General features: G+C 41.7%; 3 protein-coding genes across 3 annotated transcripts; 1 reads left to right on the top strand and 2 right to left on the bottom strand.

Annotated features, from left to right (window-relative positions):
• Positions 1-23: 23 nt before the first annotated feature.
• Positions 24-2,490, top strand: rbm48 (RNA binding motif protein 48). The gene is made up of 5 exons (XM_049601811.1): positions 24-152; positions 340-530; positions 622-767; positions 1,636-2,198; positions 2,286-2,490. Exons 1-5 carry the CDS (start codon positions 24-26, stop codon positions 2,346-2,348), a joined length of 1,092 nt encoding a protein of 363 aa, XP_049457768.1. The 3' UTR covers positions 2,349-2,490.
• On the bottom strand, positions 2,385-4,790 carry efcab1 (EF-hand calcium binding domain 1). Its single transcript, XM_049601817.1, has 6 exons — positions 4,612-4,790; positions 3,440-3,598; positions 3,203-3,307; positions 2,956-3,107; positions 2,648-2,752; positions 2,385-2,557 (listed from the first exon to the last, which is right to left on the bottom strand). Exons 1-6 carry the CDS (start codon positions 4,676-4,678, stop codon positions 2,507-2,509), a joined length of 639 nt encoding a protein of 212 aa, XP_049457774.1. The 5' UTR covers positions 4,679-4,790; the 3' UTR covers positions 2,385-2,506.
• A 1,777-nt stretch (positions 4,791-6,567) lies between these two features.
• On the bottom strand, positions 6,568-10,491 carry LOC125904422 (zinc finger and SCAN domain-containing protein 21-like). Its single transcript, XM_049601809.1, has 2 exons — positions 10,109-10,491; positions 6,568-7,881 (listed from the first exon to the last, which is right to left on the bottom strand). Exons 1-2 carry the CDS (start codon positions 10,281-10,283, stop codon positions 6,941-6,943), a joined length of 1,116 nt encoding a protein of 371 aa, XP_049457766.1. The 5' UTR covers positions 10,284-10,491; the 3' UTR covers positions 6,568-6,940.
• Between the last annotated feature and the right edge of the window lie 1,181 nt (positions 10,492-11,672).

Raw genomic sequence — 11,672 nt, 5'->3', positions numbered from 1 at the left:
ACCGGAAACTTATTCTCAGAAACATGGCGGCACAAGGCAACAGCACTTCAAGCTGTTGGGAAGCCCCGGGTGTTTATAAACACCACGAACAGCGTAAAGTGTGCATTTCTCGACCTAAATATAGAGAGGGAAGGGAAGCTAAGGCGGTTAAGGTAAGAATACACGAAATATAAGTAAAAAATAAAATGTATCTCAAGCTATGAGACACTGCGACTCCTCCTAGAGTCAACGTCAGATGTAATATTGTTAATAAAAATACTATAAGAGATATAGTTGAGTGATTCTAGTGCGGCCAATGCATTGTGGAGCACGTCATCATATTGTCTCGTGTCTTATCAGGTGTACACCATCAATTTAGAGTCCCGTTACGTGATGGTCCAAGGGGTCCCAGCCATTGGAGTGATGACAGAGCTGATCCAGCTGTGTGCCCTGTACGGGGCTGTGGAGGAGTACAGGCCCCTGGACGAGTACCCTGCTGAGGAGTTCACGGAGGTCTACCTTGTCAAGTTCCAGAAACTCACCAGTGCCAGGTACAGAATGTGGCATACCTTGTTCATTATACTGCACTGGCAAAGCTGAAAAGACTTGCTAAATAATTTTACATTAAACTTTCTGTTTCAGAGCAGCCAAACGACGCATGGATGAGAAGAGTTTCTATGGTGGTGTGCTGCATGTGTGCTATGTCCCAGAATATGAGACTGTGGAGGACACCAGGCTGAAGCTGCAGGACAGGAGGAGATATGTCATCAGGACTGTTCAGAATAAAGGTACCTGACCAGATGTAGACTTCAATATGTAGATACTTTGTTCACACACCAATTAACAAAACATTAAACCACTTTCAGGTGAAGTGCATAACATTGATCATCCCATTTCAACGCAACATTCTGCTGGGAAACCTTTGGTCCTGGCATTGATATGGATGCCACCTGATGAGCACCACCCACCCAAACACCATTTCAGACAAAGTGCCCCCAAATTACTGGCCTCCATATTCCCCAGATCCCAATCTGATCAAGCACCCGTGCTTCCACTCCACAGTGGGGCCTCCTTGGATCAGAATTGGCCCTGACCTGTCGATGCATGGACACAGAACCTTTAGGGGTGTCCTGTGGTTTCTGCCACCTGGGTGTTAGCAGTGGGTCCTTAAAGTCCTGTGGGTTGGGAGATGGTGTACCGGCACGTCCCATGGATGCACAGCTGGATTGCGATCTGGGGAAATTGAAGGCCAGGTTGATGCCTTGAGCTCTTTGCTATGTTTCCTGGGCCATACCTGAGCAGCGGTCCACTGTCATCAGGACGTTCCTTTGCCATGAGGAGATATTCTTGGGTGGGTGGTGCATGTTAAGAGGCATCCATGTGAATGCCAGGACCTAAGTTTTCCCAGCAGAATTTACATATAACGAGATGATCAATGTTATTAACTTCACCGGTCAGTGGTTTTAATGTTTTGGCTGATTGGTGTATATCATTTGTGACATTATGTTCTTCTACTTTCAGTGCACTTTTGCACTGCAGTTTTCATGTGCTGTAGATGTTTCATTTATCTGTATTTTTATATTCAGAATTACAAATAAATATGAACTTGAACTATTTGTTGACACTGTGTGTTATTTCTCTAATATTGTTACAAAGCAAGAGAAAGGGAACAGACGGAGGCTGTTAATAAGGAGCCCACATCTTCAGACGCAGCCACCTCATCACAGACGGTCATCACCAGACATGATAAAACCTCTGACAGTGATAACACAGAGAAGACCTCTAACATCACCCACCATTCAGGCTTTCCTCTACTGCCATTACCTCCCCAGGAATATCATTACTATGGACATAAAAATCAACATGGAGCTACACCAACAGAGGACAGAATGGGAACATTATATGATGCTATCACTGACACAAAACAGCAGCAGGCACAGAGTTCAAACTCCGGCCAAACCTCTTCAGACAGAGACAGAGGCACAGAACACAGACTGACCTCAAATCAGCCCTCTGCAGCAGTCAGATTTGTCCCAAGGACGACAAACTTGGAGAACAGGAAACGCAAGATGGCAGAGGGTGCGGATCACTCACTGACTGATGTTTCCAGAAACAACGAGCCATTTATTGGGCCAAAGCTACCAGAACCTCCTAAACTGGACATGGAGGATGTCTCACTGAACACAACTGTAAGCCTGATCAGGAACACAATGAAAAAGGTAGCTCATAATGAAATTCAGAATAAACAATTTCTTTGCTGTATGCCTTTATTTGTGTTATTAAATCAGTTTTGTTATCATTCTCAGGTCGAATCAGTTCCATACCTCAAACCTGTTGAGAAAAAGGTGAAGCCACGTCGTCGGATTTGATCAAGCGAGTTGCCTTGATGCACAGATAACTGCTACAACTTTGGAAAATGACAAGTTTCCCATTTTCTTTTGGCAGCTTGTTTTTATTTACACATATTGCAGCACAATTGTATTTTTATAAAGACTGAATTCTGGAAATGCACATGAATCTGATTTCCTCATTGCTCCGGTTGTTCCTGAAATACATGCTGCTCAAATGCCTCAATTCTCTGAAAACAGAGGAAAAACAGGGTGTGAGATTAAGGATTTCTGATTTAGAAATTTAAGTTATTATTTAACAAGCTTTGATTTGTGTTTACCGTAGTGTCGGGGAGGCAGGTTCCAAAAGCCTCAAGTAATAGATTTTCTTCTCTCACGGCCTTTTCAAAGTCAGTGAAAGATATTCTGCCATCATGGTCATGGTCCTACGAAAATAAACAACAACAACATATGGAGCTAATTATTATGGAGCTAATATGTTATTGTGTCAGGGCATCTGAGAATGTTTTTCATGGCCCCTGAAACACACATTTTCTGAGTTTTGAGGAGGTGGTGCAGAAAACATATTCAGAGGTAAATCAAGGAAAAGACATTTAAAGCAACAGGCCAGCAGTATTCATCCCCTCACCATCTTCTTGAGTGTGATCTCCACCAAGTCTTTGATTCCTTCATCAGGGTCCTCCTCTGTGGGCTGTCTGATGAGGCTGTTCTTCAGCATGTGAAACATCTCCTCTCTGGAGATATAGTTATCGCCATTCAAGTCGTATACATTAAAACAGTCTGCAAAAAGAGGAAGAGTTATTCACAGATTGTCTGATTTTTTTGTGTGTGTGTGCGTCAGAGTCTGAGCAGTGAATGTAAGAATGAGAACTTACATTTCATTTTTTCATCCAAGGTCCCCCGAAGGAAAACAGACAGTCCCTCGATCCATTCTTTCACACTGACAAAGCTGTCGTTGTCTTTGTCAAATGTCCTGAACACTGGTGGACAGATAATCAGTAACATTCAGAACATGACCAGGTTACCCAACAATCACAACACTCTGCATCAAAACTGCTGCTCGTTATCCAAGTATAAAATATTTGTCATATGAAAGAGACAGATGAGCCCACCTCCGTCCATGATCATGTCGTCAGTCATCCCAAAGACGTTGTGCAGTATGCTCCTGAACTTCCCTCTGTCCAGGCCGGTAACCACTCTTCCAGGGATAGTCTGCTCCCCCAGGAGTAGGTTGAACTCTCGGATAAGGCACTCCACCTCTGTTTTATTGACTGGGATCATTGACATGGCAGCATTTCGCATTCTTTTATATTAGTGGTGTGACAGGTAGTGTTAAAACAATGAAATGCACAGCATAAAGGCAGTAATTTCTCATAAACTGCAGTAAAATTACATGAAAATTGATGTGGACATGGTTCAAAGATTTATGTGACCTGAAGGATTTTTTTAATCAGTGATTAATATGAGGATTATATTATGATGCTATTTTACCTTTAAATATCTCATAAACAGTAAAATTACATGAAAATTGACATGATCCTAGTGGGGGTCACCTAGAACAAGAATCCATTAAAAGATTTATGTAACATATGAAGCATGTGTTTTTTAAACTAATATCCAATATGAGGAAATTGTGGTTATACTTTAGGGTAATTTGAGCAGACTTTACCTTTAAATTTCTCATAAACTATACAGTAAAATTACATGAAATTTGACATCGACATAGTAGGGGTCACCTAGAACAAGAACTCCGTGAAAGATTAATGTAACCTATGAAGCATTTTAAAAAAAATAAATCAAATATTAGGGAATTGTGATTACACTACAGGGTAATTTAAGCAGACTGCCTTTAAATTTCTCATGAACTATACATTAAAATTACATGAAAATTGACATGGATATGGCCAGGGTCATCCTGAACAAGCATTTTGTTTAGTGACAGGTAAAATATATTTTTTTGTTTATATCTTTAATTTTGAGCTCCTTTACAAAAAGAGTACGGTAGAAAAACGTATAATATTTTGTAATTTATATTCATAATGTGCAATACAATGCACTGCTTATCTGGTATATCAATGGGAGAAACAGGGGACAACGCATTGCTGAAAAACGGGTCTCTGTCATTTTTGGCTGTTCTAACCATCCGTACCGTATTACCACAAATAGACAAGCATCAAAATCCGTATCGCGGCTAGCTTGACTGGACTTTCGCTAATGACGGATGCTCGGCACAACAGACCAGCATAAAATACAGGTGTCAGGTAACGTTTAAGTGAATACTCACAGTGCTCCACTTGTTTTGAGAGTGTTTCAGCCAGTGTTTTTATCGGTTTCCTGTTCATGGCAGACATGTTTAGAGGTGGCACACCGGACAGAAGCAGCACTACTGTTGATATTCAGTCGCCATGGCAACCGAGTATCAAGCCTGACGCAGCTGCTGAGTCCTAAGCAAGCTTCCCCAGCAGCCACTTTATGTTTCTTATGTATTCTGTATGTAAAGCGCTTTGACTTGTTGATGAAATGTGCTGTCTGAATAAACTTGCCTTGCTTAAATTTACTTCTAAGAAACATATTTAAGATAGGGCTATTATGCATGTTTTAACGTCTATTTTACCCATCATCATTTTGTTTTATCTTGGCCAAAGTAGATAAATATGTTTTTCCATCAGCATTTTAGTTCTTTCACTATCTGTCACCTGCACAGACCCACCTTAATTCAGTTTTTGGTTGAATCTTTTTCCCTGTTACATGCACCACTAAGTCTGGCACTGTGGCTCCACTGATTTTATTGTGGATGTTGTAACAAGCTTTAATGCTACCTGTATTTTAAGAGCAAAAATCAATTCAGCTTACAGTGTGCAGTAAAGCTCCCATTTGTTTCCACCAGTCCCACAGTATCCACGAGGCTTTTCATTTCATTGCAAGTGGAGCGATATTAAACCTGCTGGCTGTTGTGGTGCCGCTGCAACACATGATGGATGTGTTGTGCATTATCAGGCAGTGTGATGCATTTGTTATATATCTGAAGTTTTACATGCTGTTATTCACTTTGTCATAGAGAATGGCAATCATGGCAAGGAGTAGGTTTGCACAGGGAGCAGCCCTGCTATATCACAAAATGCAAATGTGTCTTGCATCACAGAAAGAGTGAAATAATATGCAAGAAATATGTAAGGGTCGGCATGTAGCAACAAGAGAAGGCCAGTCACGGTTCTTACTGTTTCCACACAGCCCAGTCTGCACCAGTGTGTCCTTAGATTCTTGTGTTTCAGCTCTTGTTTAGTCTTGTTAATGAGGCTCTTTGACACTCATATTTTCCTACACTGCTCTGATCAATCTGATCTAAGAGCACACTTTGACACGCCTCACACCAGTTCTCTGAAGGAGCACTATAATGTAGCATAACTTTTCTGCACTGGGTGTTAAAAACTGTATTCAAAGAAAACAACTTGTCAAAAAATAAATAAAATACAGTAAATATCTGTATGCAGCTAAATATAAATGGATTTTTGCTTAAAGGCATCATGCTCTGGGAAACAGTGAAAGGACATTTTATAAAATATGCAATTAATCTATTGAATTAATTAAAAAAAATAAAAAATGATATATATAAATTTATTATAAAATTATTTCCTTGAGCTGAGGAAGGATTAACAGCCTTTCAATTCTTGTTGGGGAGGAACTTGTCTTACAGACTAAATGCCATTGACCGAACCTTGTAGGCATCTGTCTGTCAGTGTCAATGTCTGTTTTTGTCTGAAACACCCAAATGGTTTTCCCTGATTGTTAAAGAAGTAGTTCCTGTTTTTTTCTGAAGTGGGGTTATATGAGGTACTTACCCATAATCAGTGTATTACCAACAATAGTTTGCGGTCAGCACACCCAGATTTTGGAGAAGCAGACAAAAGTACCACCACGGAAGCTAAGCATCGTACTGCTGTGGACGGGTACAGCAGCAGAATGTATTTTCATCACTGTCACCTAAAGAAACATCAGTACCAGTTTAAGTGTATGCTGTATTTATAATATTTTCATAGCTTTACCTTGCCATCAGATAGCCCTTTCTGATGGAAAACTAAAGCCCTTATATCCATGTATGCTCTCTTTAAAGCCACACTCCACTGACAAAAACAGTAATTTTACCTCACTGAACACAGGAGTTGCTGTTCTACTGCTGCCTCGATTGCTTAGTTAGTCACACAACAACACAAACTAAAAAACTAAAAACAAGGCAGTGTTTTAAGAGTTTTATTAGCACAGTCTGATTGGTTGCATCGCAGCACTAAGCTTTGAGCTATAGTAACCAGGCACTTAAGTCTGATTTTTAAGCAGTTTAACCCCTCCATCATCAGTCAGATGAAGTGAAGAGACACTATACACTGTGGGGAAAGAATTCACCTGAAATGTATTTAATGTGAGAATTATACATATAGAAAGACAATTTGATGCTTCAAACCATAATCATTTACAATGATTAGTACAAAAACAGACATTAAAATGAGTCCCAGCTTTTAACTGTAAGCCATCATGTGTTTATCCTATCACATCAACAACCTGTTTATGCAGTAAAGGCATTTTTGCCGATGATATTCCGTCACAGCAGCGCTCAACTCTCACGAAGTCATGCCAACTGAATCTTTTCTTAACACACTCTTCACACTTAAACTTATTTCGCCTGTGTGTGCAGCCATGTGTTTTGTCATCAGATTATTTCGACTGAACTTCTTCCCGCACACGGTGCAGGCGTAGGGTTTCTCTCCCGTATGGATTCTCATGTGGACGTTCAAGTTGCCCACATGGCGAAATGCTTTCCCGCAAATCTTGCAACGGTATGGCTTCTCCTCCGTGTGGATCCTCATGTGCACACTCACACTGTTGCCATGTCGAAACTCTTTGCCACACACCTCACAGACAAACAGTTTCTCACCAGTGTGGGTTTGAGTGTGTGTTGCCAGATGTGCGCTGTGGCTGAATTCTTTGCCACAGAAGCGACAGCAGTAGGATCTGCTTCTTCTGTTTGTGTCTTTATTTGGTGGAGTTGGGCTGCGTGGTTTGCAGCTTCTAGTCCGCCGGTTTCTCTCCATGTGGCTCTGCGTTTGAACTTTACCGACACTGTAGCCTGTCTGTGCTGATAAACCCAACTCAGGCCCTGTGTTATCCAGAGTCACAGAACAATCTGGCAAAACAGTCCAACATTCACTGCTTGACTGAGCATTTCCCTCAACGTCTCTGTGGTCAGCTGAAGTGTTGGGAGCAGGCTCTGTGTCTTCATTTCCTCTGTCATGAGTTTGTAACTCAGTCGTGTCTGAGTAAATAAAACTCCTTCTGCAAGTGGGTGACACTTTCAAGGTGCTGGTGTCCGAGTCCTCCGTATCAGATAGCTGTTGTTCCTCTGGACTGCTCCATGGCTGTTCCTGTTTGATTGCTGCAGGCTCTTGGACCAGCAGGCCACAGTCCTCCTGACCCACACCAGGGTTGTTGTGGCAGCTCTCAGGACTCCACTCCTGCCCGAAGTGGTCCTGCTCATACGCACAGACAAAGACCTGCGGCGAGTCTGTTGAGAGGAAAAGGTGAGAGATGTGCTTAAAGTTTGCCACCTTTTAGTTGATCATTATTTTTCCTTCATTTCACAATCCATTCTGCTTTGTATGAAAGACAGATTCTCTAAATGAGTAATTTTTGGCAGGCATCCTGGTGGCTGAGTGGCTTAAGTTAGTTGAGCTGTTTGAGTTGGTCCAGGGGCCTTTGTTGCATGTCTTCCCCAATCTCTGCCCTCATTTCCTGCCAGCTCCCTACTGTTTCCTGTCTAACAAAGGAAACATACGTAAAGTTTTGTCTGCGAACGGGTACAAAGACTCTCTTGGCCTTCTTACAGCATATTTATGTGTGTATATTAAGCAAAAAATTGAAAATGGAGATGCTCTCCACTAACAGAACATGTTTTCATTGTACCGATAGTACGTATGGAGTTTGGCAGTCGAGCATTTATGTATCTAATCTTCTGCAGGAGTACTTAAAGTTGCACTCATTGTTCCTCTCGGCTGTTTCTTTCAAAGCACTGTTGCAGAATTTTTGTACATGATCATCTATATGCCAGTGTCAGGGTGTATTTTCACTGGTCTTTGTAATCATGTGTAGTTGCCCCTGTTTTATGTTCCAATGGTTCACTTACAGCCTATATTAACATAGTTTTTAGCTTTTCTTTGTAATAATCTCATTTGGTGTTTTATATTGCTTGTTTTAGAGCTGTATATTTTTCTTTGTTCTATGTTGTCTGTCTGTAACTTTCTGCTCCTGCCTGTCTTGGCCAGGACACCTTTGAAAAAGAGATTTTTAAGTTTTTTCTGGTTAAATTAAGGTTAATTTAAAGACATACACATATTCAATCTGTCTTTCAAACTTTGTGTAGACTATTTTGGAATGATGTTTGAGCGCTGCTTGGGCGGATACAGACGGTATTTTGTGGAGCTGCATCATTGCATCTCACCAGTAAAGGAGCTAAAATTAGCGCCGTCACCCGGGTGTTATGTTCCCATCAATGCTGATTGGAGCCAGAGGCTACTGCAGAGTCATTTGACCCTGTCGGGAACACTGATTAAAACCTTAACCATTATATTAAAAAGCCCGATGTGCAGTGCCGAGTAGTTCGGTGGGTATAGGGCAGGTGTCCCAGGAACAAAGGCAATGTTTTGTTTTGTTTTTAAAAAAGGCAGTTGTTAGCTTTTTTTGTGTACAGTGGAAAAGGGGATTAAATAACTGTTTATGCTGCTGGATCACTAACATACACTGTCATGCCTCTCTCAGATAAAGGGAAAGAAAGCAAACTAATTATGCAAAAAAAAAAAAAAGGGGTGCATGAAAGACACATATACCCTGCATTAGCGTTTTTTGTGATCGGCTTGCAATCGGATTGCTCTTGACCGCATGAAAGTACAGATGTAAATATACTCAAAACGCATAGGATTTTTGTCCAATCTGCCAAACCACTTCTGAAGGTGGTCAGGGACCATTGCGACCACACCGAACACAAGTGTAAATGCAAATGCATCTCCAATCCACAGGCAACAATAAAATACATAAGAGAGGTGCACCAGCTGGACACAGGAAGAAGGAAGAAGACGACAACAACAACAACAACAACAACAACAACAACAACAACAACAACCCTCACTGGGTAGTGACTGCCAAGAAAAAGAAAACACAGACGGTAGCCGAGGATAGAGTCACGGTGAGACGAAGTGTCTGCTCTCCATTTGGTCCGACAAAAGTATACAATAACACAACTTCACAGATGGCTAACATCTTGTTATTGTTGTTATTGCGGCGCACAGGATATGACGTTGTAGTCTGCTGCTGGAAATGTTTGCAGAGGAAGAAGAGCAAGATGTGACATCAGCGTGACGGAGCGTGATCGGATAGCAAACGGATCTGGATGTGGACACCAGATACGCATATTAATACCAAATATAAATGTATGTGGTCAAGGGCTATCCGACTGCAATCCGATTGCAACAAACTCATGTTGATGTCAGGTGTAAAGGGGGCCATAGATCAAGAGGGCTGGGGGGGCCACAGAGCCTGCTTATGCACAGGGCCCAGATTTTGGTGCTGCGCCCCTGAGCCTCGCTGTGATTAAATGGCTGGAAAATAGAATACAAACAGCTGTCAGTGTAAGGCAGCACAGTTCAGCGCTTAATACAACTTTTCCCATATGCGGTAGTACTCATCGAGACCTGTAAACAGACTTTAGGACGTGACAAAGGATAGAAAACAAAACAAACCTTTCCTGTGTGAATGCACTTCCTGTGTGAGTCCGTGTTGGTCGCTGTCCTGATCTGAGCCAGCAGCCTCCTCATCGTGCTCTGTGATCGTCCTCTGCACCGCTGCAAAGATCTCCTCTGCAGCCACGTGCAGCCGCTCACTGATAAACAGCCTCAACAAGCGCATCTGGGACATTTTGAGCAACTGTCAGCCTGCACCTATAGCACACAGCCCGCCGGTGTCTGTGTGTCAAGCTGCACGGAAATATAACCTGACTACAGCCGGCTACTAACTTCAAAATAAAAGTGTTACTGCAGGAGTACGTTGGTTTAAAATTCAATGACAAACCTTTATAGACAAACCCAAAGCCCTTATCGAGACTTTATTTTCAAAAGGCTCCACTTCCGGCTTCATTCCACTTTGAAGCAGGGATATTAACACCGCCACCTACTGGACAGGATGTCTGTCTCATATGCCTCACTCCACTGTATTGGGGCACTGTGTGATGGTGATGAATAGGAGGATGGATACCTGATGTATAACCGTTTGTTTTCATGTTAAAAAATTGAGGATAAACTACAGGACATAATCTTCTCTTTTTGTGCCCTTATTCTTCATTGTCTCCTCTTAAATTTGCCTGAAAAGTTTACAGAGTAATTATAAAGTCTGACCACAAGGTGGCAGTCAGGTATCCATGAAATGGAAGAAATGAATACATGCAACTGCAGGCCTTCTCTGTTACATACAGTAACAGACATGACACCTATAAATCTAATAATTATTGTCTGAATAATGAGAGTACATGGACCTCCAAGTTGAAGGTGATAAGGCCTATTTTTTAAATAAGCTTACAGTTTAAAGGTCCAGTGTGCATTTAGGGGGCTGTTGGCAGATATGAGTATGTGTTTCCTTTGGTGTATAATCACCTGAAAATAAGAATTGTTGTGTTTTAGAATGAGCCACTTATATCTACATAGGGAGTGGGTCCTCATCTACAGAGATTACCATGTTTCTACAGAAGCCCAGACCAGACAAACCAAACACTGGATCTAGGTTGGGCCATTTGCATTTTCATTTTTGCATGAGACACTGTAGTTAGCAGCCCCTCTGCAACGAGTGTTGAAAAAACACTTCTTCTTTTCTTTTCTTTTTTAAATAACACTGCTTCATTCAGTGCGATGTATTTGGGAAATGTGCCACCTGGACTATCAAAGCAGGACAGGTATTTATTACAACACTTCTAGCAGGTTCTAAAAAAGCAACAGCCAGGAAATGGTTGAGTAAAGAGTCTCCAGCAACCTCTGAATGGACTGAAGTAGTGAAGGAAAATTATGTTATGGAACAACTGACTTTTGCCTCTGAAAAATGTGAACAATATTGGAAAAAATAGAAATCGTATTTGACTTCCCAGTGATCTAATTTGTTTGGTGAATTTTGTATTGTCCCCCTTGGCGTTGGGACATGCGGGATGGATAGTGGCTCATGGATGACTGGACGATTTCTCCCTCCCTGGAGGGGCTCTGGATTTCCAGGGGTCAAGGTTGGGGATCATGGGGACCTTTGTGGTCTTGAGAAACGATCATG

The sequence above is a fragment of the Epinephelus fuscoguttatus genome, linkage group LG17 (assembly GCF_011397635.1).
Source record: "Epinephelus fuscoguttatus linkage group LG17, E.fuscoguttatus.final_Chr_v1".
Lineage (NCBI taxonomy): Eukaryota > Metazoa > Chordata > Actinopteri > Perciformes > Serranidae > Epinephelus > Epinephelus fuscoguttatus.
Note: the sequence above shows the minus strand (reverse complement) of the source record. Positions and strands in the feature narration are given on the sequence as shown.